The 25,336-nt window shown below is 46.7% G+C and overlaps 2 protein-coding genes across 2 annotated transcripts in view; one reads left to right on the plus strand and one right to left on the minus strand.

The window, feature by feature from the left end:
• LOC138480711 (zinc finger protein 729-like) overlaps positions 1-25,336 on the plus strand; it is a 664,715-nt gene that overhangs the window by 356,313 nt on the left and 283,066 nt on the right. The gene's annotated exons all lie outside the window — the stretch shown is intronic.
• Positions 7,354-9,159, minus strand: LOC138480482 (zinc finger protein 268-like). The gene is made up of 2 exons (XM_069612261.1): positions 7,807-9,159; positions 7,354-7,722 (listed from the first exon to the last, which is right to left on the minus strand). Exons 1-2 carry the CDS (start codon positions 9,157-9,159, stop codon positions 7,354-7,356), a joined length of 1,722 nt encoding a protein of 573 aa, XP_069468362.1.

A 25,336-nucleotide genomic window follows, 5' to 3' on the forward strand; every position in this document is an offset into this window, starting at 1 on the left:
CCACTAGACTCTCTCACATCGACTTTCATAAGGAAGTGGGGGAGACGATGGCTTGGAGTTGGCGGATTATTCTGAGTCCACCACTACACACTCTCACGTCGACTTTTATAATGAAGTGGTGGAGAGGATGGCTCGGTGCTGGCAGATTATTCTGAGTCCACCACTACACACTCTCACGTCGACTTTTATAATGAAGTGGTGGAGACGATGGCACAGAGCTGGCAGATTATTCTGAGTCCACCACTAGACTCTCTCACATCGACTTTCATAAGGAAGTGGGGGAGACGATGGCTTGGAGTTGGCGGATTATTCTGAGTCCACCACTACACACTCTCACGTCGACTTTTATAATGAAGTGGTGGAGAGGATGGCTCGGTGCTGGCAGATTATTCTGAGTCTACCACTACACACTCTCACATCGACTTTTATAATGAAGTGGTGGAGACGATGGCTCGGAGCTGGCGGATTATTCTGAGTCCACCACTACACACTCTCACATCGACTTTCATAATGAAGTGGGGGAGAGGATGGCTCTTTTCTTTACAAGAAAGGGTTGTGTTAAACCTAAATATACCTGCAAATTCCAACAATGGTTTATATGATATGATAAGTCATTCATAACGCGCCTGTACACAAGTGTTTCTAGGCGCGAAAAGACAAGGAGGGGGAAACAGAAGGAGGACAAACAACGATCTTACTAGGCCTTGTGTCAGGCAGATCGTGCAACTGCGGGGAAGAGGGAAAGGGAGAAGTGCCAACGGGAGTTAGGTGGTGAGTATAAGTGCAGTTGACTCAGTAAGTGCTGCCAGTGGGTGGCTCTTAAGTGCAACAAGAAGGCGCTGTATTGGTACATATTTGATTATGTGCAAGTTCAGATATTAGGGAATGTTGTTTTCGAGGAATCGGCAAGTGAATTAGATTTCAGACCTGGTGAGACGTGGACCCCAGGGTTGGAGTCCCAGAATACGTCTTGTTGCTTTATTTTGGAAAGGATGCAAGGAAACTTGTTTCTATACTCCCATGCGAGCAAAAACCAGACTGGTGTTCATGAAGTATACAATTGTCTTCACTGTAATGGACCTGTTGATTGGCAGTTGTCTTTTCCAGTGTATTAGCTATGAGAGGACTGTTAGATATTGGTCTGTAGTTTTCAGGTATTTCCAGGGCAGTGCTGGGGTTTTTAGGAGGGTTGTCATAGTGACGTGCTAGTGATGTACTCAAGGATGTTCCTTTATACTAATAATGCATTACGGTATGTGATTCTTTCAGATTAACTATGAGTTCCTGGACCACAAACATTTAACTCCAGAAACCTTGGTGAGTGACAAGGGTTTGGGGTTTTCTGCCGTATCTAATTGTTTCTGGTGGTTAATGAGTCGGATAGTGGCCTTTCTATCCACGGAGGCCCTAGCAAGTGTGAGGCCTGTCCTCTGGGGGGGGGAGGATTGGGGTTTTCTGCCCTTGTTTCTGGTGGTTTTGTGGGGTTGGATAGTTGCCATTCTATCCGCGGAGGCCCTAGCAAGTGGGAGGCCTGTCCTCTGGGGGGTTTGGGGTTTTCTGCCCTTGTTTCTGGTGGTTTTGTGGGGTTGGATAGTTGCCATTCTATCCTGGGAGGCCGGAGCAAGTGTGAGGCCTGCCCTCTGGGGGGTTTGGGGTTTTCTGCCCTTGATTCTGGTGGTTAATGGGTTGGATAGCAGCTATTCTATCCTGGGAGGCCCTAGCAAGTGTGAGGCCTGTCCTCTGGGGGGTGGGGGTTTTGGATTGCTGTGCTATCTAATTCGTTCTAGTGGTTAATGGGTTGGGTTGTGGCTATTCTATCCTCGGGGGCCCTAGCAAGTGTGAGGCCTTTCCTCTGGGGGGTTTGGGGTTTTCTGCCCTTGATTCTGGTGGTTAATGGGTTGGATAGCAGCTATTCTATCCTGGGAGGCCCTAGCAAGTGTGAGGCCTGTCCTCTGGGGGGGGGGGGGGTTTGGGGTTTTCTGACCTTGTTTCTGGTGGTTCTGTGGGGTTGGATAGTTGCCATTCTATCCGCGGAGGCCCTAGCAAGTGGGAGGCCTGTCCTCTGGGGGGTTTGTGGTTTTCTGCCCTTGTTTCTGGTGGTTTTCTGGGGTTGGATAGTTGCCATTCTATCCGCGGAGGCCCTAGCAAGTGTGAGGCCTGTCCTCTGGGGGGTTTGGGGTTTTCTGCCCTTGTTTCTGGTGGTTTTGTGGGGTTGGATAGTTGCCATTCTATCCGCGGAGGCCCTAGCAAGTGTGAGGCCTGTCTTCTGGGGGGGTTTTGGGTTTTCTGGCCTTGTTTCTAGTGGTTAATGTTGGGTTGGATAGCAGCTATTCTATCCAGGGAGGCCGGAGCAAGTGTGAGGCCTGTCCTCTGAGGGGTTTGGGGTTTTCTGCCCTTGTTTCTGGTGGTTTTCTGGGGTTGGATAGTTGCCATTCTATCCTGGGAGGCCCTAGCAAGTGTGAGGCCTGTCCTCTGGGGGGGTTTGGGGTTTTCTGCCCTTGTTTCTAGTGGTTAATGTTGGGTTGGATAGCAGCTATTCTATCCAGGGAGGCCGGAGCAAGTGTGAGGCCTGTCCTCTGGGGAGTTTGGGGTTTTCTGCCCTTGTTTCTGGTGGTTAATGGGGGGTTGGATAGCAGCTATTCTATCCTCAGGGGCCTTAGCCAGTGTGAGGCCTGTCCTCTGGGGGGTTTGGGGTTTTCTGCCCTTGTTTCTGGTGGTTAATGGGTTGGATTGTGGCTATTCTATCCTGGGAGGCCTTAGCAAGTGTGAGGCCTGCCCTCTGGGGGTTTTGGATTGCTGTGCTATCTAATTCGTTCTAGTGGTTAATGGGTTGGATTGCGGCTATTCTATCCTCGGGGGCCCTAGCAAGTGTGGGGCCTGTCCTCTGGGGGTTTTGGTTGGTTAATGGTTTGTGGGTTTATCTCCTTGTAAATGATGACTTCTTTAGTGTTCTGTTGTGCCACATGGATGCAGTTTCGATAGTTTATCTTTCACTTTCTTCCAATAGTTTTATGGTTGCACTTGTTATGAATTTTTCAGACAGGTTTGTCATTAGGAGACCTTCTCTGTGTGCATTCTAGGTTGCGACCTGCCCTTTGAGCGCAGCGTTTGTCTCTGAATCATTTGTTGTTGTTCTGGTCATAGTTTTTATTAGCTTCTGTTTCTTTGATAGCCTAATGTCCAGTGTCTTAGTGAGTTCGACATTTATATTATCTGGTAACGTGGAGAGGCAGTTCATAGCATCATAATGTCCAGTGTCTTAGTGAGTTCTGCATTTATATTATCTGGTAACGCGGAGAAGCAGTTCATAGCACTATACCATCCACTGTCTTAGTGAGTTCTACATTTATATTATCTGGTAAGGTGGAGAGGCAGTTCATTGCATCATAATGTACAGTGTCTTAGTGAGTTCTGCATTTATATTATCTGGTAACGCGGAGAGGCAGTTCATAGCATCAAAATGTCAGTGTCCTAGGGAGCTCTACATTTATATTTTCTGGTAAGGCGGACAGACGTTCATACCATCATATTGTCCAGTTAAATTGCAGAGAAGCTCCTCTTACAAGTTACTTTCAACCAAAGTTGCATATAATGTTTGCTTTCTCCTCCAGACAGTGCCACTGCAATTTAGCATAGTATTCTTTCAAAAGTTCCTCTGGGTACTTCATGGCACCCGATCCCCTGCGATACACGATTTTAAAAAGCATACAATTTGAGGGCTGGTGGGGCATACTTTCAGACAAAGCAGAGGGTGTGGAGCTGAGCACTGTGCGAGGGCTCCTGGGCACATAGGCGGTGTGAGGAGCCTGGCCACATGGACAGGTGACATGGAGGGGAAAGCATGATGAATTTGATGCACATGGACGCATAGTACAGCGTCACCTTCCTTTGTGTAGCGCCTAGAGACAGCAATGCACACAATGAACACTAGATCAAGCGTAGACCGCATACATTTATATTCCAAACCTTCTCGTGCTGCACGAAGGGATGACACTAAAAGAGGCAACTTCACATTATATACACTGAAACAAAATAAACGCAGAACCCAGAAGCACTTATGAATGCGGTTCTTGGCCGACAGCTCGCCATTTGCAGGGGCTGAAAAGGCCTATTTTTACAGATGTGCTAGCATGCCAGGCCACCAGGGGATTCATGCAGACTGCTGCCTGCCAGAGGGCACACAATGCCAATCAGCCGAGCCCAGCCACTGTGGCACAGAGCACCCAGAGAGCCAGATGCCAGACTGGCCACACAAGGTGTGTGGTGAGTTACGGAGCAGCCAACGCCAAAAATGCGAAATGCCCAAGAATGCACCAGTCCTGTTTATAGTCAGATATCGCCTTCAGCATTAATTATACCCGTCTGCACCCCCAAACACCCGCCTCCTGTATAATAAAATAAGACTTTCTTGATTATGATCCAACACATCCACACCAGGAAAGCATGGGCATGGATTGAGTGGGAGCCAAGACAACACTGGGGGAAAACTGGAGTAAAAGGTGTGGAGCGTGTTGCCTAACGCAAGGCGCATGTTAGAGGAAGGGGTTGAAAGCGTAAGAAGGCCTGACATGATGCTTATCTGGAGACCTGTGTAAGAGTGAGGGATTGTTTGTGTGAGGGTTCCAGCACAGGCAGTTGGAAAGATGTGGTCCTAGGTGGTGGGAGCTAGTGGGTTCCTATTAAGCAATAAAGGATCTTCTGGAGAAACACACCAGAAGTGTCATGGAGTGCCCTTTACAACACTGGCGACGAGTTGGTCTCGGAGAAGGACTCACGTGCGCTGTTCCCGATCTGGAACAGGAAGCAGAGAAACACAAGTAAGCTGCTGTGAGGGGGTGGGGGTGCAGAAAGAGAGGACCCACTGCCCCTAAAAGTAGACCCATCGCCCAGGGCTTCCTGCACAGCGGACCACAGGAGGAGGGAAGGAAATAAGTAAGGCCCTGCTGTATGGTTAAATGAAGGCACATGAAACTCAGGGCAAAAGGTCAAGCTGCTGTGCCAGGTGCTGCACTGCTGTTTGGACTGCAGGGCACCAAAGAGTGGCTGCCCGAGATGAGTGCCAGGGGGCAAGAGGTACCTGAGGTGCCTGTTGTGATGCGCGATGTTCGCTGGCACTGAAATGGGCCTGGAAAGGTGCTGTCCCAGATTGCGAGGCTCCCAGGAGGTGTAAGTCTGCCAGTGAGCCAAGTACTTCTCAACATACCTCCCTTCCTTACCAGACACTCACACCAAGCACTTCACAACACTCACCTGCTCCGTGCCATTTCCCATCAAGATCCACTCCACTCTTCCAATGGAAACTGCATGGAAGCAGGATCCAAGTGCTAGAGAGAACATGATTCCAGGCTGTGTGTATTTCCTGGGTGAGCCCCACCCCTTGAGACTGTCTCCTCACACTAAGCATGTGCGGCAGGGGCCATGTTGCATTGGGCTGCCTTGCTGCAATGCGTGCAGCAGTAGCACAAACCATGTGTTTTTGGATTAACTGGAATGTTTACACCAAGACTAGAAAGCCATTCCTTTCTCCCCCCACCCACTGCAGTTTGAATGCGGCTGCTACAGATTAGTTTTGTGCTTGAAAAAGCCTGATCCCATCCAGGACACCCTCATGCTTTCTCACCGGGAAGGTGCTTTAACCTCATCATGAGATGTTTCTGGATGATGAAAGACTTGTTGCACCCAGTACATTTAAAGTGATTCTCTGTGGTGTAGATTGTGTTAATGCAAACTGCGTCACACTTCATACAATGAAATTGTGTCTCTTGGCTGTAACGACAGCTGTCCATTATACGATTCAGAAAATTGATCTGGTTTCACACCAGTGTAGTATGTCTTTATTCCAAATTATAACTTTTATGTAAGAGCTAATACAGCTGAATAAACAAAATGAATCCACTTAGAAAGCAAAATAAAATAAGTACAATATACATCCTAAATCCATTCCTAAAATAAAAACCCTTCTCCTCGGGAGGATAAACACAGTTTAACAATCTTAAGTTATGAAACAAAAGTTGCACAAGAGATAAAGGAGAGACATAAATGGCAAAGGGAGAAGAACACACAGTAAGGATGTATGTGCTTCTGGGAGATACTGCAAGATTACACCCACGGGGCAACCAGATCTACACACAGTCATGATCCTCACTCAGAAATGAATCTACTCAAGGGGACCCTCAAAACCATGTGCTATCATGAACTTCTTTCAGGAATGGATCTATTGAGGGCTTTCTAAAATAGATGAGAAGGCACCAGAGCCGCAGAACATGCCGAGGAACCGTTCAAAATGGACCAGTCATACAATAGCCACCTAGGCAGAGGACCAATAGAATCAGATAACACTACATGTTGCTCACCACTTGACCTGTACGTTACTTTCTCAAATCCCTAAACTGATAACAGCCCCATTTCCTATTCTGCCATAACACAGTGCAGTATTTCCGATGTTGCAATAGAGCAAACATCTGCCAGAAAGCTTTGGAACATCCAGACAATGTACATTGTTCTGCTACGGGAGAGCGTTGATGTCGCGTCAGATCTCCTTTTAGATAAAAGCCTCGACACACTCAGTAGATTTATATGGTAAAGGCTTAGCAGTCAACTCTTTCTGAAAAGTTTTTTTACTGTGAGAACATTCACATGGCGTCTCACTTTTATGAATACTCTGATGTACCAATATATTATTCTTGTAAACCTGATCACATCATAACATTCCCATGCATCCTCACCAATCATGATGGTGCTGTATTAGTTAATGCTTTAATTGAAAGTCTTTCTGCACTTCAGTACACATATATGTTTTCACAGAGTAAAGCATTTCTGATGTAATGATAGAACGTTTTTAGCAGAAAGATTTTCCACGTTGCACAAATATATGTTTTCTAGTTAAAATTAATTCTTTGATGTCTGATCAGCTGTCTCTTTGTAATGAAATCCTTGTCACACTCCATACATGTATATAGTGTCTCACGCATGTGGTATTTTTGATGCACTGAGAGACCCTCTGAATGACCGAAAGCTTTGCCACACAATAAAAGCTCATGTATGGTTTCTCACCAGTGTGAGTTCGCTGGTGTCTGATCAGGTTAATTGTAATGAAAACCTTATCAAACTCAGAATATTTATACGTTTTCAAGCCAGTGTGAGTGCTCTGATGTTGAATTAGATGTGTGTTGGTAATGAAAGTATTGTCACACTCGAGAGCATTTAAAGGTTTTTATGTCAGTGTGAGCTGCCTGATGTAGTATCAAATGTCTGGTTATACAGTTCGTATATTTCTATGGTTTCTTGTCAGTGTGAATTCTTTGATGTTGCTTCAGACCTTCTTTTTAAATTCAAAGCCTTGCCACACTCTGTTCATTTACATGGTTTCACGCCAGTGTGTACTGCCTGATGGCGCGTTAGTAGTGTCTTTCTAGTGAAAGCCTTGCCACACTCTGTACATTGATATGGTTTCACTCCAGTGTGCACAGCCTGATGTAGCATCAGATCTCTCTTTGTAATGAAAGCCTTGTCACATTCTGTACAGTTATATGGTCTCATTCCAGTGTGTAGTGCCTGATGGCGCATCAGGTGTGTCTTTCTAGTGAAAGCCTTGTCACACTCTGTACATTCATATGGTTTCACACCAGTGTGTACTGCCTGATGGAACAATAGATGTTGCCTTGTAATGAAAGCCTTGTCGCACTCAGTACAACTAAATGGTTTCACTCCAGTGTGTACTGCCTGATGTAGCATTAGATCTCTCTTTGTAATGAAAACCTAGTCACACTCTGTACAGTTATATGGTTTCACTCCAGTGTGAACTACTTGATGTTGCATCAGGCGTGTCTTTTTGGCGAAAGCCTTGTCACACTCTGTACATTCATATGGTTTCACACCAGTGTGTACTGCCTGATGTAGTATCAGAGCGCTCTTTGTAATGAAAGCCTTGTCGCACTCAGTACATTTAAATGGTTTCACTCCAGTGTGTACTGCCTGATGTAGCATCAGCCGTTGCTTTGTAATGAAAGCCTTGTCGCACTCTGTACATTCATATGGATTCACTCCAGTGTGTACTGCCCAATGCTGAATTAGGTATGTCTTTCTAGTGAAAGCCTTGTCACACTCAGTACAATTAAATGGTTTCATGCCAGTGTGTACAGCCTGATGTAGCTTCAAGTATTGCTTTCCACTGAAAGCTTTGTCACACTCTGTACATTTATATGGTTTCACTCCAGTGTGTGCTCCCTGATGGCGCATCAGATTTCTCTTTGTTATGAAAGCATTGTAACACTCTGTACATTCATACGGTTTCACTCCAGTGTGTACTGTCTGGTGTAGCATCAGCTTTCTCTTTCTAATGAAAGCCTTGTCACACTCTGTACATTCATATGGTTTCACTCCAGGGTGTACTGCCTGATGTAGCAACAGTTCACTATTTCTCCTGAAAGCCTTGTCACACTCTGTACATTTATATGGTTTCACTCCAGTGTGTGCTCCCTGATGGCGCATCAGATTTCTCTTTGTTATGAAAGCATTGTAACACTCTGTACATTCATACGGTTTCACTCCAGTGTGTACTGTCTGGTGTAGCATCAGCTTTCTCTTTCTAATGAAAGCCTTGTCACACTCTGTACATTCATATGGTTTCACTCCAGGGTGTACTGCCTGATGGAGCTTCAGGTATTCCTTTCTAATGAAAGCCTTGTCACACTCAGTACATTGAAATGGTTTCATGCCAGTGTGTAGTGTCTGATGACGTATCAGATCTCTCTTTGTAATGAAAGCCTTGTCACACTCCGTACATTCATATGGTTTCACTCCAGTGTGTACTGCCTGATGGTGCTTCAGGTTTTGCTTTCTAGCGAAAGCCTTGTCACACTTTGTACAATTATACGGTTTCACTCCAGTGTGCACTGTCTGATGTAGCTTCAGGCTTTGCTTTATAGGGAAAGCCTTGTCACACTCGGTACATTTATATGGTTTTATGCCAGTGTGTACTGCTTGATGCAGCATCAGTTGTGTCTTTCTAGGGAAAGCCTTGTCACACTCTGTACATTTATATGGTTTCACTCCAGCGTGTGTTGCCTGATGGCGCTTCAGGTGTGACTTTTTAATGAAACTCTTGTCACACTCTGTACATTTGTGTGGTCTCTCGCAGGTTTGTTTTGTGCGGTCCATGATGAGCTGTTTATTTGTAATTAATGTCTCGTCACAATCAGTACATTTCAATGGTTTTTCACCAGTATGAGCGTTCTGATGTAGCATCAGCTGTGAGTTTGTAATGAAAGCACTGCCACACTTAGTGAATGTGCATTGGCTGATGTAGCCTCAGCTTTCTGTCCTGAAAAAAAATCCTTCCCACACCCTGTCCTTTGTATGGATTTTCCACAGTGTGAGTTGTGAGGTTCCCAATCACCTTTTGATTTATAATGAAAGTCTTGATGCCTCCAGTACACTTCAATCCGTTGTTCCTGGTGTCACTTTGATGGTGTTGCTTTTGGGCATTGTTATTTCTCAGTGTGATGCTTCTGCGTAATTCTCCTCCGTTATTAAAGCTGTATCATTTGCTCTAGTGCATTTAAGTTCTCCCGGTGTGGTGTGTCCTGCGTGATGTCTCTTTAAGTGGGAAGTGTTATGAAATCCTCTGCCACATTCGGAACATGTATACAGTCTACTCCATTGAGTGGGCATTCGGCTCATAATGCTATCCCATTATAACAAAATCCTTCCACAACTGGGGTTCATATGTTCACTCCTTGGGGTAATAATTATAGTATGTTATTTATATAGTTTCCTTCGATAAAGTGCTGCACATAGAACATTTATATACATAACTAATGTTACCCATGTGAAGCTGGTTTTCACTTGATGACCTTGGGACACTGAGAGACTGAGTTAGCCTTGCCAGGATTCTAATCTGTGTCCTTTAGAATGTATACATATCTCAACAGTCAGTAGAACGATCTCATTGGCTAATGGCTCCAGAATCATTTTCTCCTTATAAAAGACACTTTCATACAGTCAGTACATTCACTCAACAGGACAGTACATCACTAGGGCAGGTATGTTTTTGCATAATAGTAATGACTTGAATGTATATTATTAAGATGGCAGGGCATGCCAGCACAACGCTCTGTATGATCACATACTTCCCTTTTAGCCTTTGTAAGTGCAGCTGAGTGTCTTCAGATGCTACTCTGGCAGGTGCTACTGTGCCGTCGTCAACATTTACCATGAACTTCAGCAACCACGTCAGCCATCCCCAGTGCCAGAGAAGGTGGTATTCAGCAGGTTATGCTGGACATGGGGTATCAGAAGCTTCAACTGGCAGACATTTGGGGACAAGTTTCTACAAATATTCCCACCATGCAGAGTTCTGAGGGATAGGCTTGTGAGTCTTTATGTGGCCATTTCTACATTTACAAGTCCTCTCCTGTGGCTTTTCCACTCCTTTGTAGTTTTCTGGCCTTTGGGTTGCATTCACAGAAACAGTGAGTCATTCCCTGTTATGACGGTTAATATCATCGACTGTCTAGCAAAGGTTATTTGCCTTCAAAGATTTCTGACAACAATAAGCTTTCCAAAAGGTGGAGAATGTGGAATGATTCTCCGCAGCCTGAGCCATTAGTCGTCCTGGGAAAAGGCTTCTTTCACAAACATTTCCAGATCTATTCCTACACAGGACTCCATTCAAAAAGGTTCCATTACTGTGGATAGCTTTCCTGTTGGATTGAAGAAAAGAATCCTGGATTTAGTGTTTTATGAGCAAGACATAAAATGCATAATTATTATGTGGAACACCATTAATGCATATTTAGCTTATAGGTAACGTAATACAATTAAAATATAGGATGGCACAGACCACAAGGCTCTCTAGTAGCAACAAGGATCCTCTCCCCTCCACAAAAGAGATTTTATGGTAAAAACAGTGGCACATATTACATGCAATCTCTCTTAACCTTGTTGCTGTAGGTGAGTTATGTTAGGTTTAGTGACAGGGCTTTTATATTGCATCAAATCACTAATCACTAGATTGGTCTCAGAGAGCTTGGCTTGTCTGGGGATTGGTTTCTTGTGTCCAGGCCTTAGTCTACAGGGGAAAAGGGTCTCATGAACTGAACAGAACCCAGAATCTTTCAGGACCCCACAGAGTGCAGAAAGGATTGGTGTTGTATATTGTACAGGCAAAAGAGGGAGTGGCTAATCCAAATACTAAAAACAGCAAATGAAAAGAAGTCTGAGGAGTTATTTCATCAACTCCTAAAGGCAAAGGTTCATGATAGATCCGTGTAGCAGACCTATAAATAGCCACTAGAGAAACACAATGACACAGTCAGAGTTCCATCTAAACTACAAAATAATAAAACGAACAAGATTTACAGAACTACAAGAATGAAAGAATGAATCCAAATGTAACTGATACACAGTATGAGGGTGAGTCCTCAGTTAATGCCCACTAGGGAGGTGGGGAGAACTATACTCATACAGGCCTCACGCTCGCACTCAACTTGTCCATCTACATAGACCCCTGTACTCTCTCTCCACTTCCAGAACTGGAGGACTTCAGAAAAAGGGAGGAGGTGTGTGGCAAGGCCCGTACGCTGGCACAGGGTATAAAGACATTACAGGGCCTGCGGTAATAGCCCTGTAGTTATGGTTAAGTTGCTCAACTCATAGAAAAAGCACTTTTTGGGTGGCTTATATCTTTGACCCCCCAGGATGAATCCTCCCCAACCTTTGCAAAGAAAGTATGAGGCCCCCTCAGAATGATTTTCTGAAGTTTGGTGTGGTTTTGTCTGGAGGGGGGTAAAGTTTTAGGAGGTCCCAAAATGTGTGGAAATCTTCATAAACGCAATGGAACATGTTTTGCTTGTGCCTACAGCCCAAACCGCTGTAAAGATATTCACCAAATTTGCACCAGGAGCTGCGGCTTGGTCCCAAAAGCGTGCTTTTGTAAATTTGGTGTAAATGTGTCACGTAGGTTTTTTTAAATGTCAAAAAAGTAGGTAAAAAAAAATAGTGATATCTGAGTCCGGTCCGTGGACTAATTTCCTGATTCAGAGTATGCAGATACCTCTGGACCAATCAGAGAGCCGCGTGACGTTTGCGGACATCGTATGGGTCCGCTAAATGGTCGGTTAAAGACGTGGGGTGCATCAAAACTTTCGAAACGGAGGCCATGTTGGATTTGCAGATAGAGCCCATAGACTGCGGACATCGCAGTAAAAACATATTAAAAAACACAACATTGCACTTGTCAAACAAATGAAACAATCTCTGAGGAGGTGAGGGGTGATGAGGATGGGATGGAATATGGCCATAAAAATCCCCAAATCAGTGTTTTTTCTTCTCCGATGTCCGCAACCATCTCAGATGTTGGCAAACATCTCATGTTCGGGGACATCCATGCATATTCCTGCATTACAGGGTTGGTAAAAACCAGTTTTTGTATGGCTTATAACTTTGCCGCCACCGAATAAAACTGCATGTAATTTTGCAACATCATTTTAGATCGGTCCCTAAATGGTTATGCAATGTTTGCCGTTGTTTCACCCAGAGGGGGCAAAATTAGAGGGTGGGTCCCACATTTTTAAAAAGGCTTATAAATGTAGTGCTGTTTGACGAATCAGTACAGAAGTTGCAAAAAAGATTTTAGACCCAGATTTTAATGTTTTTGCAAAGTTTGGTGGGATTTTGTCAAGAGGGGGCAAAATTAGAGGGGGGTCTCATCATTTTTAGATGGCTTATAACTTTGTTGCCGTTTGACGAATCTGCACAAAAGTCTTATGAAAGATTATAGACAAAACCGGGAATGTTTGTGCATAGTCTGAATGGATTTTGTCAAATGGGGGCTAAGCTATATGACTATTGTTTGTACGTAAAGTTTGACACTTTGGACCGGCAATGGGGCTAAAGTGGGCATGGCCACCAGGGACAGGCTATGTGGTAAAGGTTATGGAAATCAGGATAGGTTTGAATGGGGAAATAAAATTGGCTCGTGGCTACAGCCCGAAGTGCCGGACAGGATTGCAGCAAACATTCACGAGGAGCATCAGCAAGGACCTCAAAGCATGGATTTGCAAATCTGTCCTGTGTTTTATTTTTCAAAAGTGTCAAAACGTAAGTACAACGAATTGTGATATAACTTTGGTGCCTGGGCAGTGTGCCTGGCCCTGAGCAAGGACAAATGTCGACTCCGATTTGCTTATTGGGGCATGAGGCATGGCCGAAGCCCTAGGTTTGAATGGGAACAAATATTATGCTTGCGGATACAGCCTGAATTGCTGGACTGGATTACAACAAAACTGCGCGAGGAGCATCAGCAAGGACCTGAAAGCATGCTTTTTGCAAACCTGGCTTGTGTTTTATTTTTTCAAAGTGTCCAAATGTAAGTACAAAAGATAGCGCTATAACTGGAGCACGGACAGTGGGCCTGGCCCTCTGCAAGGATGAATGCCTACTCTGATTTACTTATTGGGGCATGCAGCATGGTCGAAGCCCTAGGTTTAAATGGGAAAAAAAAATTCTGCTTGCATCTGCAGGTTTAAATGGGAAAAGAAATTCTGTTTGCATCTGCAGCCGGAAGTGCTGGACGGGATTGCAGCAAACATGCGCATGGAGCATACAAAATAAATTTGTTTTCGCAGGTATTTGCGGACATTTTATGGCCATATCCCATCCAATAATCATCCATCACCTCCCCAGACACTGTTTGATTAGTTTACCAAGTGCAATGTTGTGTTATTTAATATGTTTTTACCGCAATGTCTGCAGAAAACGGTGGCTGTCCGCGGTTCCAATATAGTGACGTTTAAAAAAATATGACCCACCTCATGTTTTTAAACATCCAGTTAGCGGGCGCATAGTATGTCCACGAATATCACGCTGCTCTCTGATTGGTCCAGGGGGTGTCTGCAGACTCTGAATAAGGAAATGAGTCCGCAGACCCAACCCAGATATCACTAATTTATTTTTCAGCCATTTTTAAACAAATGACTGGATCGATTTACACCAAATTTGCAAAAGCACGCTTTCGGGACCATGCTACCGCTCCTGGCGCAAATTTGATGAAAATCCGTCCAGTGGTTTGGCCTGTAGGTGCGAGCAAAATCTTTTTTACATTGCGTCTATGTGGATTTAAAAAATGTTGGGATACCCCCAGTAACTCTGCCCCTTTTGCCCCCCCCGGACGACACTGCACCAAACATCACAAAATCATTCTGAGTGGGCCATATATACTTTTATTGCAAAGTTTGATGAGGATTCGTTCAGGGGGGGCCAAGTTATAAGCCACCCAAAAAGTACTCTTTCTAAGAGTTGAGCAACTTAACCGTAACTACAGTGCCGCTACCGCAGACCGTGTAATATATATATCACCCACAGCCTCAATGACATGGGAACAGGAGAGCAGAAGATGGACATCAGGGGTTTCACCACCCAGGAACTACCACCAAAAACATGAGTCGCAGGAATGCTCTTCTATACTCTGAGCAGGCCTACATATCATGACCACGGTTTCCGTGGGAAAGCGTTAATGAGGTGAGGCACACGCATATTTACTGGGTCTCAGCAAACAAGAAAGTGATGGCAGAGCCAGATCTCTGAGTGGACCTACCCAGCGTCTGCATTGCATCATTTCGCCCTGCACAACAAAACCATACAAGTTTACTATACAAACTATTCACTGTGATCAATCACTGAAGCACCCCAGTAATAACCAGGTGCTCATGGTAAAGCAATCTCCCGAACCCATTCTGCTCCAAAATGCGAAAGAGAGGAGACATCTCTGGAAACTAATGGCCACCACTAGGGAGAAGTCCGTCCAGGGCCTGGGCCAGAGCATAAGAATCTGAAGGTTTCCCAGAAGGCGTGACTCCAGGAAAACATGGTAGGAGGTGGCTAATTTGGCAGCTATGGAGCAGAGAGTCAGGTGCCCGTACCAGACAAGAGGAAGAACCAGAGACCAGACCTGTAAAATCCTGGACGCAAGGAGCAGATGGATGAGGGGGTCAGGTGGAAGCAGGAAGGCCACCCTTGATGAGAACAAAAGAGGAAAGCCCCAATAAGAGACCAAAATCTCACAACCAGAGGAACTCTACGAAAGCAAAAGGGAACTAGTGTCACCAGAGAATAATCATTGCAGAGGAAAACCAGAGGCAGAGACCAGGCCACTTTTCCTGCAGCTTGTGATTTTCTCTGAGAAGGACTAAGGTCACTCAGAGGAGTACATACAACAACTGCTAGCCATCCCATTACAGCAACATCGAGAAGAACCAATTACTTATCCATAGAAATGTTCTTTCTACTGGATGTTTCTCCCACAGATTCCTCATCTTTTATATATTCAATACTGTACTTGCAGCTTCGGAGATCTTTTTGACAGCAGAGGGTGCTGTGCGTCATCGACTCGTGGATCCTTGGCGGCTCCCATCCTGCTCTCGGCCATGACGTTGACACTGGTATAAGTAGCACAGACTGCACCCATTGACTCGGTTCATGCTGTTCACCTCTTAATGCACTGCCGTCTTGAAGATTACAGAACCAAGATGTTGAAATAGAGGAAGATGTAAGATAAGGAAATTCTCCCAAAGATGGAGGGGCAGGCTGGGAGGGTGATGAGGAATCTGTGGGAGGAACATTCAGTAGAAAGAACATAACTAGGGTAAGAAATGTGTTCCTCCAATGGATCGTGTCCTCCCACCGATTCCTCACCTTTGATAGACTCCCATGGGGGCGTGGCCTGAGCCTATGGAGTGAGGTAGAGTTTGAAGGGAGCTCCTATCGTGATCCTACCAACGATCCTGAAACGCAGCAGATTGCTTTGAACTGCAAGAATCCAAACACATCCGCATATCTAGGAAGCGTTTCCCCAGCCCCGCAGCGAGACACATGCGAGAATCGGGATTAATTTTGGGGGGAAAACAACGGTTATATGCAGAGGGCCTAGTGCTAAAAAGATGGCGGATGCAGCCGCAGCTCGATACTGAAGAAGAGGAGGGGGCGTGATCAGCGGTACAGCACGCTGAGCCTGCAGCTGTGGGAAGCGATGAGACAAGCCGTGCTTGTAGTAGGCTGTTCCCGGAATGGCAGGGGATAACAGCGGAGTACAGTGGCAGGTGAGCACTGATAACGCAGGGTGCCAGCATAAAGTCCCAACAGGGAGCAGAGCAGTGGAGTGCCGGCAAGGATCCTGATCGCAAGAAGAATGGAGAAACTGGCGCAGCAGGTGGTGCCGGTGGGACTCGTGAGGAAGATGAGAATACTCGATATGGCTGAGGTAGAGGCAAGCCAATGACAGGCAATCGGTGAAGCAGCAGCAGCTATGCCATCAGGTCGCAACCGTGAGGAGGTGCAAGGACACAAACGACTACAGCGGGAAGGGCTGTAGTGTGAAACGGAGGAGGCGGCACCAGAAGGTACGTGGTCAGGGCCCATCAACAAGGAACGCACGCACCAGATAAGTGGCCCGTGAGCCCTAGAATCATAGAAACGCAGCGGCTGATCAGAGGGCCAGAAAACACACTGGCTCTGGCTGCCTGCAGTCACGGTGAGAGTGCTGGAAGAATGGAGATTTGTCCTTGAAACATTAATACAGACAAAGAGCTACACAGTACAGAGGAATGGGGTGAGGACAGCGTAAAGCAGGCGAACTGCAGCGGGTTGCTCCACATGAGTACAAAAGAGGGGGTGAACCTGCAAGATAACATCATTGCCTGAGTAGATCAAGGAAGACTGGCATGAGCTTCACTCTGAGACTTGGGGTATTGCCGGTCGAGGTGCACAACACCATCAAGAGACCCTTTCCCCCCGATCAGCGGAGCACTGATACAAACTTTTGCATAAACGGCACCTGGGAGGCACACGGCTGAAAGGTACCCGCTGTAAAGCACTGGGGGCACACAGGAGCACTGTGGGGAGGGGCACCTGTTGATACCAAAGACACTGCAAAGTATAATAGTGCTGACAGGGGTGCACAAAATCCGGAAACCGCTAGTTGATTGAACAGCTAAAAAGGCACTGAACATAACAGTATAAATTGGTGCAGCCACATTAGAGCTGTGGACTTACGCAGGAAACCAAAAGCGGTGTACAGAAGTGTGGTTCCAAAGCAACTACGTAAACCCAAGTGCTTTATTAGAAAAGGAGTGCTCCGAAAGAGGGCCACTGGTCGCTACAGGAATACCAGACTGTGCAACACAGGGGAGGCAGATTGGTGACTGCCCCACAGATATAGATCACTAAGTCGGCCTCGGCTGGAGGACCAAGGTGTGGACAAGTGCAATTTGCAGATTCGCTCAATAGTGTTCTCTGCATAAACAATCTGATGCCGTGCTGCTAATGCGGATAGGAGGCAATTTTACACCCACAGAAAATGTCCACCACCAAAGGGAAAAACAAGCCAACATTCATGGACCCGTTTAATGGAGCTTGTAGGCGCAACAACTCCTCACAGAGTACCAGCGTCGTGCAGAAGGAAACATAGTCAACGGATCCTGGCGGGAAGGAGGACCAGGTACTGGCAGCAGTAGCGGCACTAAGAACCTCAGTGGAAACCAAAATAGTCAAAGTGAAAACAGATGTGCAGCTGCTTCAACAGGATGTCCGCAACCTGGCGACAACAGCAGAGTCGAGCCTGAAGGAAACCCAAGAGTCCACGAGAGACCTTGAATCTAGGGTGAAAGAGCTGGAGAGGAGAAACACTGTGCTGGAGCTGAGGTCAGAGGACGCTGAGGGGAGAGCCTGACAGAACAACGTGCGTCTGCTGGGAATACCAGAAGGAATGGAGGGCCCAAACCCTACTACATACGTAGAGAACTTACTAATTCAAGAAGTCGGAGCGGGCAGGTACTCCCCTGCTGTCGCGCCCAATGATCTTAAACTTTCAAAACAGGGAACTAGTCCTGAGGTTTTCTAGGGAGGGAGGTGAGACTCAACTTGATAGTTCAAAAATTGCTATTTATCCGGACTACACGCCCACAGTACAGTGAGCGAGAAATTCATTTGTACCAATCAAAGCCAGGCTTCGGCACCTTAACATTAAGTACATGCTTATGTATCCGGCACGCTAAGGTTATCCACAAGGGCAAAGCACAATTCCTGGAAACGCTGGCTGCAGCCAACATGTGGCTGGAACACAACAATCTAGAGGATGGACAATCTAGGGGATGGAGCGGAACACGTCATATAAGGAACTGCCTGATGGACCGGGGGGGGGGTGTGCAAGAACCACAAGAAGGGGTAACCATGTACTTGTTTGATATGGCAGCAGGTGTTTTGTGAATGTGTGCAGGCTGTGAGTGGCACCAAACTGCTTGTTGACCAACTTAGATGGGAGCAATGTTTGGCTTCCTGTCTTGGGTTCATACACCAATCCCATACACAGGTAGGTGTTGGCCTGTTGCCGGCATCTGTTAAACCGCAACCAATGGCCTGGACAGGCTCCAGAGGTGCGGTTGCACCCGAGCGCTGCCTACAATTTGCAGTCTCTGGGCAAAAGTTGGTAGTTTTGTTTGTTGAGTTGTTGTTTGTAAAGTCCTCATGCGGATGGTCGCACACAAGTAAATACGGTTCATGCAGAAGGGTGGGGGACAATGAGAAGGCCATAGCGCAATGCTGGGTAGCAGAAAGTGGTGGGTGGTGCACGTACACTAAGCAATCACATGGCGTCTGACATCAAGGTACTGACGTGGAATGTGAGGGGACTAGGCACGTACTTAAGCATGAACCGAGTCAAATCCTTTTTAGATAGGAACAAAATATCTGTTGCCATACTGCAAGAGACCCACCTGGCGGCAGAGGAGCTCACAAAGATTAATGAGAGATGGGATTGGGGGGTGGCCTACTCCAGACATGCTAGAGGGGTGTTCACATGGTTCCATCCTAGTGCCGTTTTGATTGCTGGAGATGGAAGCAGACACTGATGGGAGGTACTTGATACTGCGAGGTCACCCAGATCAGGTTGAAGTATGCATAGTCAACTCTTATTTCCCCAATCACAGTATCAAGTCGCAGATCCACATTGTAAGCGCTAGAAATGTCCAACACAGAGAATGTTTTGTCAATAGGGGGGGTTTAATTGTGCCAGGGTCCCGCTGCTGGACCGATCAATCCCACCCAAAGCAATGCGGGATCTGCAACCCTAGTGCTCGACACAGCACTAACGAATTTGGATCTAGTGGACTTGTGGAGGGAAACTCACCGTGAGGATAGGAGCTATTCATACTATTCTTCACCTCATGGCCTCTATACTAGGATAGATTATTTATTTGTGGACAGGACCCAAATGATGGAAATGGGAGCAGTCCATTACCTGGGCAGATCAATCTCAGCTCACTCCACGTTGGTGATGGCATGGACCATGAGAGGACCCCAACTCTCCCCATTCCAATGTGGCGCATGCCCAATGACGCTTTAACAGATCAAATCTTCAAAGATGAGCTGAAAGTGAAAATAGTGGAGTTCTTGGAACACAATTTTATTTTTAAGTTTGTTTATTGGCATTTGTCATAAACAGTCTCAATGGCTGATCTCTCAAGCCATGTATTGCAAAACTCTTTGAAATAATAAAATAGTGAACAGAGGGGAGGGGAGGACGGGATGGAAGGAGAAGAAGAAGGAAAAAAAAGAAAAAAAAAAAGAGAGGAGGGGGGAGGGAGGGGATAGAGAGGAGATAAGGATCTTAAGAAAGAGAAAACATTTCGAACAATAAACAGTTAACATTAACATGAACTGTCTCCATATCTTGCTTTCATCAAGCATATAGCAAGTCTTTAGCGGGGGGTATTGTGGGGAAGGGGGGGACTCCTGGACGCATCGATTGCTTCAGGTGTTTGGGGATCACCCTTGTGGGTTACTAGGTGTCTGCAGTTTAGTATGGTCCAGATGGTGATTGTTCATGGGGGTTTGTCGTCTGAGGGGTATGTTATAGTTCTGACTATCTCCCGCCATGCTTCTAGGGTGGAGCTGGACTCATCTGTGGATCGGGTAACGTTATCCTCCCACGCCTTAGTCTCTGCATCAATCCATCTAATAGGTTCGCTGTGCCAGGCGTCACACCTAGGTCCTGCTGGCTTTTTCCAGGACATAGCGATATGTCTTTTGGCCAAAAGGCATAATAGATCCATTAGCTTCACTCGATGTTTAAGTTTGGCCGGTCTGGGATACGTTCCTAGGAGGCATTCCTCAGGAGTCCATCTGTAGTTGGAGGTTCCCGTCCTTTCAGATGTCAGCTTGACTCTTGCCCACAGGGATTGCACTGTGGTGCACTCCCAAAACATATGTATGAGATCAGCTCCGTCCGCTTTACACCATGGGCAGTTGGAGCTTGCATTTTTGTTGAATGTCGCAATCCTGTGTGGAGTGAGATATGTCCGGTGTAGGACATTCAGTTGTATAAAGCGGAATCTGTGGTTTCTTGATACAGCTTTAGGGAATGCCAGCGCTCTGGACCATTCCGTCTTCGAGAGTTCTCGACCAGTGTCTGTTTCCCATTCGCTTTTCAGGGTCTCTCCCTTTGGATTGGGGTTGTCGGTGAGGTGTCTGTATATTTGGGAGACCAGTTTCTGTCCTTCTCCTAGGTTATACAATAGTGTTGTAAGAGGATCTGACTCAGGTTCTCCAGGCCAGGTGTCCCATTTGTGTCTTGCTATTTCGCGTATTTTACGATACCACAGGTATTGACTAGTGGGTATTCCATCCATGGTCTGTAGTGTATCGAACTCTTTAAAGGAGCTGTCATCGTATAGATCTCCCGACATGTAAACCCCTTTCTTCTCCCAGGCCCTGAGGTGTAGTAGGTCTGAATCTGATCTGCATAGATCCCAGATCATCGGTATTTCTGGGGAGTACAGGTGTGTTTGATTTCTTAGTGACTTTGTTCTTTGCCATATTTGTTTCCCCAGGGTAACTATGAAAGGTGTGTCATTCAGCAGGCGTTGGGGAGCCGAGAGAAGTTCTTTAAGTTGTAGTGGGGAGATCAGAGATTGTAGCAGGGGGGTCTCGGATGTGTTCTCGTCAGCCAGCCATTTGGACACAAAGCTGAGTTGGGCCGCCAAATAATATTTTTCGAAGTGCGGGAGTTGGATTCCGCCCTGGGCGTATTGTAAGACTAGCGTAGAGTGTGCTATTCTGTGCCTTCTCTGCCCCCAGATGAATTCTCTAGTTAAGGACCTTAATAGGCGGAAGAACGAATTCTTGATGTAGTATTGCACATTTTGAAACCTATACAGGAGCCTGGGGAGGACTATCATTTTGATTATCGAAATTCTCCCCATTGCCGACAGTGGGAGTTTTGCCCAGAAGGACATTGATCTGCGCAGCGCGGGTATTGCTGCATTCGTGTTATGCTCATGCATCAATTGGGGAGTGTGCATGATCTGAATACCCAGATAGCGGAACTTGGTGGTCTGCCACTGTATCTCCAGTGTTGGAAGCTCCTCCAAGCATTTGCCCTTAAGGCCTGATAGTGGAAATAGGCAGGACTTTGCCTTGTTGAACTGGATGCCTGAGACTTTGGAGAAATTGTCAAGGACTTCCATCATAGTTGGGACATTGAGTTGCGGGTCTCTGACGTATAAAAGCACATCATCTGCATAAAGTGAAATTATGTGATCTATCGTCCCTAGCCTTATCCCAGCGTCAAAAAATTGTTTCCGAAAATAGATGGCTATGGGTTCTAATCCCAATATATAAAGCATGGGGGATAGTGGGCAGCCTTGTCGAGTACCTCTGCATATCTCCCAAACTTCTGCCACGTGTCTCCCAGTCTTTACCCGTGCTCTTGGTTCGGTGTAGAGTACTCGGATCCACCTAATAAATCGTGGGCCGAACCCGAATTCCTTCAGGACCGCCAAGAGCCACTCCCAGTATATGGAATCAAACGCCTTGGTGGCGTCTAGTGATAACAGGGCGTAAGATTCGGTGCTCGCATCTGTTTGTGCAATAATGTGTTGAAGTCTGCGTAGATTCATGGTCGTGTTTCGACCTGGAACAAACCCACACTGATCAGAGTGTACGATGTCTCCTATCTGTCTGGACAGTCTCTGGGCTAGGATTGTGGTTAATAGCTTAACATCTTGATTAAGCATAGCCAGCCGGCGATATGAATCGCAGCGTTCGGCCAGCTTGTTTGGCTTAAGTACTGGGATCACTAGGGTTTCCCTCATGCTGTCAGGTAGGATACCTCGTTCATATATTTCTTGAAAGACCTCGTGTAAGAGCGGTATCAGGGAGGAACTATATGTTTTGTAAAATTCCGAGGGTAACCCATCGCTCCCAGGGGTCTTGGCCGTAGCTTGTGCTTTAATCGCTTCGGCAATGTCTTCTGTTGTAATATCTGCTTCTAGTTCCTCTGCCTGTGTCGGGGTGAGCCTAGGTAGCCCTATTTCTTCTAAGGTATCCGCTATTTGGTCCCCAGGTATTTCCGTTTCGTGGGAGTATAAATGTTTGTAGTAATTCTTAAAAGTGTCATTTATTTCCTGTTGTGTCTGGTGTGTAATGCCTTGCTCGTCCTGAATCAGGGTGATAGTGTGTCTGGGATGTTCCTTCTTGCAAAGCCATGCCAGGAGCCTACTGGGTCTATCCGCTTCTGTGTGCGTCCTGTTTGTTCTAGCGGTGAAATCGAACTTAGCGAGTCTGCTCCAAGCGTCTGAGCATTTCTCGCGAAGTGTTCGAAGTCTGTCCTCGTGCCTTTCTGGGTCTATGGGGTCTGTGCTAAGCCTCTCAATTTCTGCTTCTCCCTGCTCTAGTTCCTTGCGCAGCGATCTTCTGATGCCGCCTGCTTTTGCCATGACTTCCCCCCTGGTCACTACCTTTAGGGTCTCCCATACCGTGCTTATGTAGTTCACGCTTCCCCTGTTCAGTTCTATATAGTCGTCTATCGTGTCCTGCAGTTGGTCTCTGAATGCCTGGTCCATCAGGGCCACCGTTGGCATGCGCCACATAGGGATGGGGGGCGAAGGGCCGGCATGGTTCCAGTTCACCGTTAATGGGGAGTGGTCTGAGATCGTTCTTCCCAGGTATTCTGCTCCCTCCATCTGGGGTAGGTGTTCCCTTCCGACAAGGATGTGATCTAGTCTCGTATGGAGGCCATGTGGGGACGAGAAGTAGGAGTAGTGACGTGTGTGGGGGTGGAGTTCCCTCCACACATCAGCCAGTTCTAGACTGTCTATCAGCGTGTTTAGTGCCGTCGTGGCAGCCATAGTGGTGGTAGGCGGCGGTAGCGACCTGTCTAGTATGAGATCCCGTACACAATTGAAATCTCCTCCCCAGATGAAGAGGCAGTCCCGATGTGGAGTGGTTATGTTGTACATCGAGGCCAAGTAGGCCGGGATGTTGTTGTTGGGTAGGTATGTGTTCACTATGCATAGCTCCTGTTGCTCGAGATGTCCCCATACAATCACATATCTGCCCTCTGGATCACTAACAGATTTGGATAAGCGGAAAGGGAGCTGGGGGTGTATCCATGTGTACACCCCTCTGGCATATTTCGAGTAAGCAGTCCCAAATCCCTGTCCTCCCCAATGTTCCTGGAGTTTACCCATATGTATCGCTGTGCAGTGTGTTTCTTGTAAAAGCGCTATTTCAACCTTTTTCCTGTTTAGGTATGACTTAATTCTGTTCCTTCGGAGGTAGGTGCCAAGGCCCCTCACGTTCCATGTCATTATTTTCACGTTCCCTGCCATGTTGTTTTTGGCTGGAGGTCTCTGGTTACAGTGTTCCAGAGGAAGTTTGCCCTCCAGGTGTCCCCTCCCCTGACCCGTTCCCCCTCTTTCGAATTAATGCATTCTGGAGACTTACCAACTGTTGTAACTTTCATCTGAACGGATGAATAACCAAAAACGTTCAACTGCAAACTGCCCCTAGCAGTTGCTTCTAACTTGCAGCGCTCAGGGGCTCCCGAGCTTTCTGGGCCTCTCCAGGCCTTTCGGTGCGGGTGGAGTGTAGGCATTTGGCCTGCACTTTCCGTGAGGGGGTGTGTCAGCGGTGTTTCTGCTCGTGGTTCTTCGTGGTCTTGCCCGATATAGCCATATTCTCAGTGTGGTCCCTTGCAATATCTAGTTAAGCGTCTCATCTTCAGTGTGGGACCATCCATAGGTGTTCGTTTTGTTATTATTCACTTTGTTTCTATTTGTTCTTCTGAGGGTCCTCTCCGTTGTCCGCTAAATTATTGTGCTCCATCCACATGATCGCCGCCGCTGGAGTCTCCAAGAAGGTTGTCTTCCCCTTGTATAAAACTTTAAGGAGAGATGGGTAGAGCAGCATATATTTTATGTTGAGTATTCGTAGTCTAGCCTTCACCGGTATGAAAGAATTCCTGGCTCGTTGGACCGTTGGGGTATAGTCGGGGTATATGACTATTCTGGAGTCCTGTCTTCTAATCTCACCGCCTTCTCTGGAGTGTCGTAGTATTATTTCTCTATCTCGGAAGTTGAGGATTTTCGCTATTATCGGGCGTGGGTGCGACCCTGGCGGGGGGCGCTTTTGAAGAGATCTGTGGGCACGCTCCACTGAGAACCCCTGGGAGAGTTTTCCCGCCCCTATTTCTTGTAGGAGCAAGGTTTCTATGAAGTCCGTAGGGTCCGAGCCCTCCATGTCTTCCGGGACCCCCAGGATCCTAACATTATTGCGCCATGCGCGGCCCTCCGCATCTTCAGATCTCACCTCTAGCCTCGCTACTTTCATTTCTAGGTCCGTTACCTTTATTTTCAGGTCTGTGGTATCAGCGACGCTGTCTCGCAAGGTAGCTTCATTTGTGTTCACTCTTTCCTTTAGGTTACGGGCATCTTGCCGCATGAGCTGCATATCTGACCTTATCTCTTCAATTTTTGTTTCGATAGAGGTGCGTAGTGCTGCGATGGCTTGTAGGACTAGTGTATCTTTAGGTTCCGTTTCTGGCTGCGGTGGCGCCACATTGGGATTGGGGTCCTGGTGTAGCGTCTGCTTGGGTCTGACCGTCGTGTAGGAGTCCATTGTCGTTGACGTTATTGACTTTGCTTTGGTTGGGGACATCTTTGTATTCAGGTCCAGTGTACTGTTCTCGCAATAGTTGATTCAGCGGACGACACTAGTTAGGCGGGTGTCCTACCTCTCAATTGCTGCAAGGAAGAGCTGTGCTGTGGGTGTTGCTGATCTCTCACCCGGTCCGAGGTGTTGTCGTGGGTCAGTTCCACTTATAGGTTCTTATGGCACCCAGGGTGATGCTTGTGGGGTTTGATCTTAGTTATTTGTGCCCACCTTCTCAATTGCAGCGCAGGGATGCTGTGTCACAGGCGGTATAAGTCTTTCACCCAGCCCACGGCGAGCAAGCGATCCGGCGCGGTATTATCAGCACGTCTGCCCACAAGGTGGCCTCGCC

This window comes from Ambystoma mexicanum, chromosome 5p, assembly GCF_040938575.1.
Source record: "Ambystoma mexicanum isolate Mex_15411 chromosome 5p, UKY_AmexF1_1, whole genome shotgun sequence".
Taxonomy (NCBI): Eukaryota; Metazoa; Chordata; class Amphibia; order Caudata; family Ambystomatidae; genus Ambystoma; species Ambystoma mexicanum.

Excerpts from the sequence above, each read along its gene's own strand:
- LOC138480482 (XM_069612261.1), bottom strand. The coding sequence starts at position 9,159 with ATGGACCGCACAAAACAAACCTGCGAGAGACCACACAAATGTACAGAG. Across the intron at positions 7,723-7,806 it reads CACGCCTGATGCAACATCAA|GCAGTACACACTGGAGTGAA; the intron begins GTAGTTCACACT and ends ATGCTACATCAG.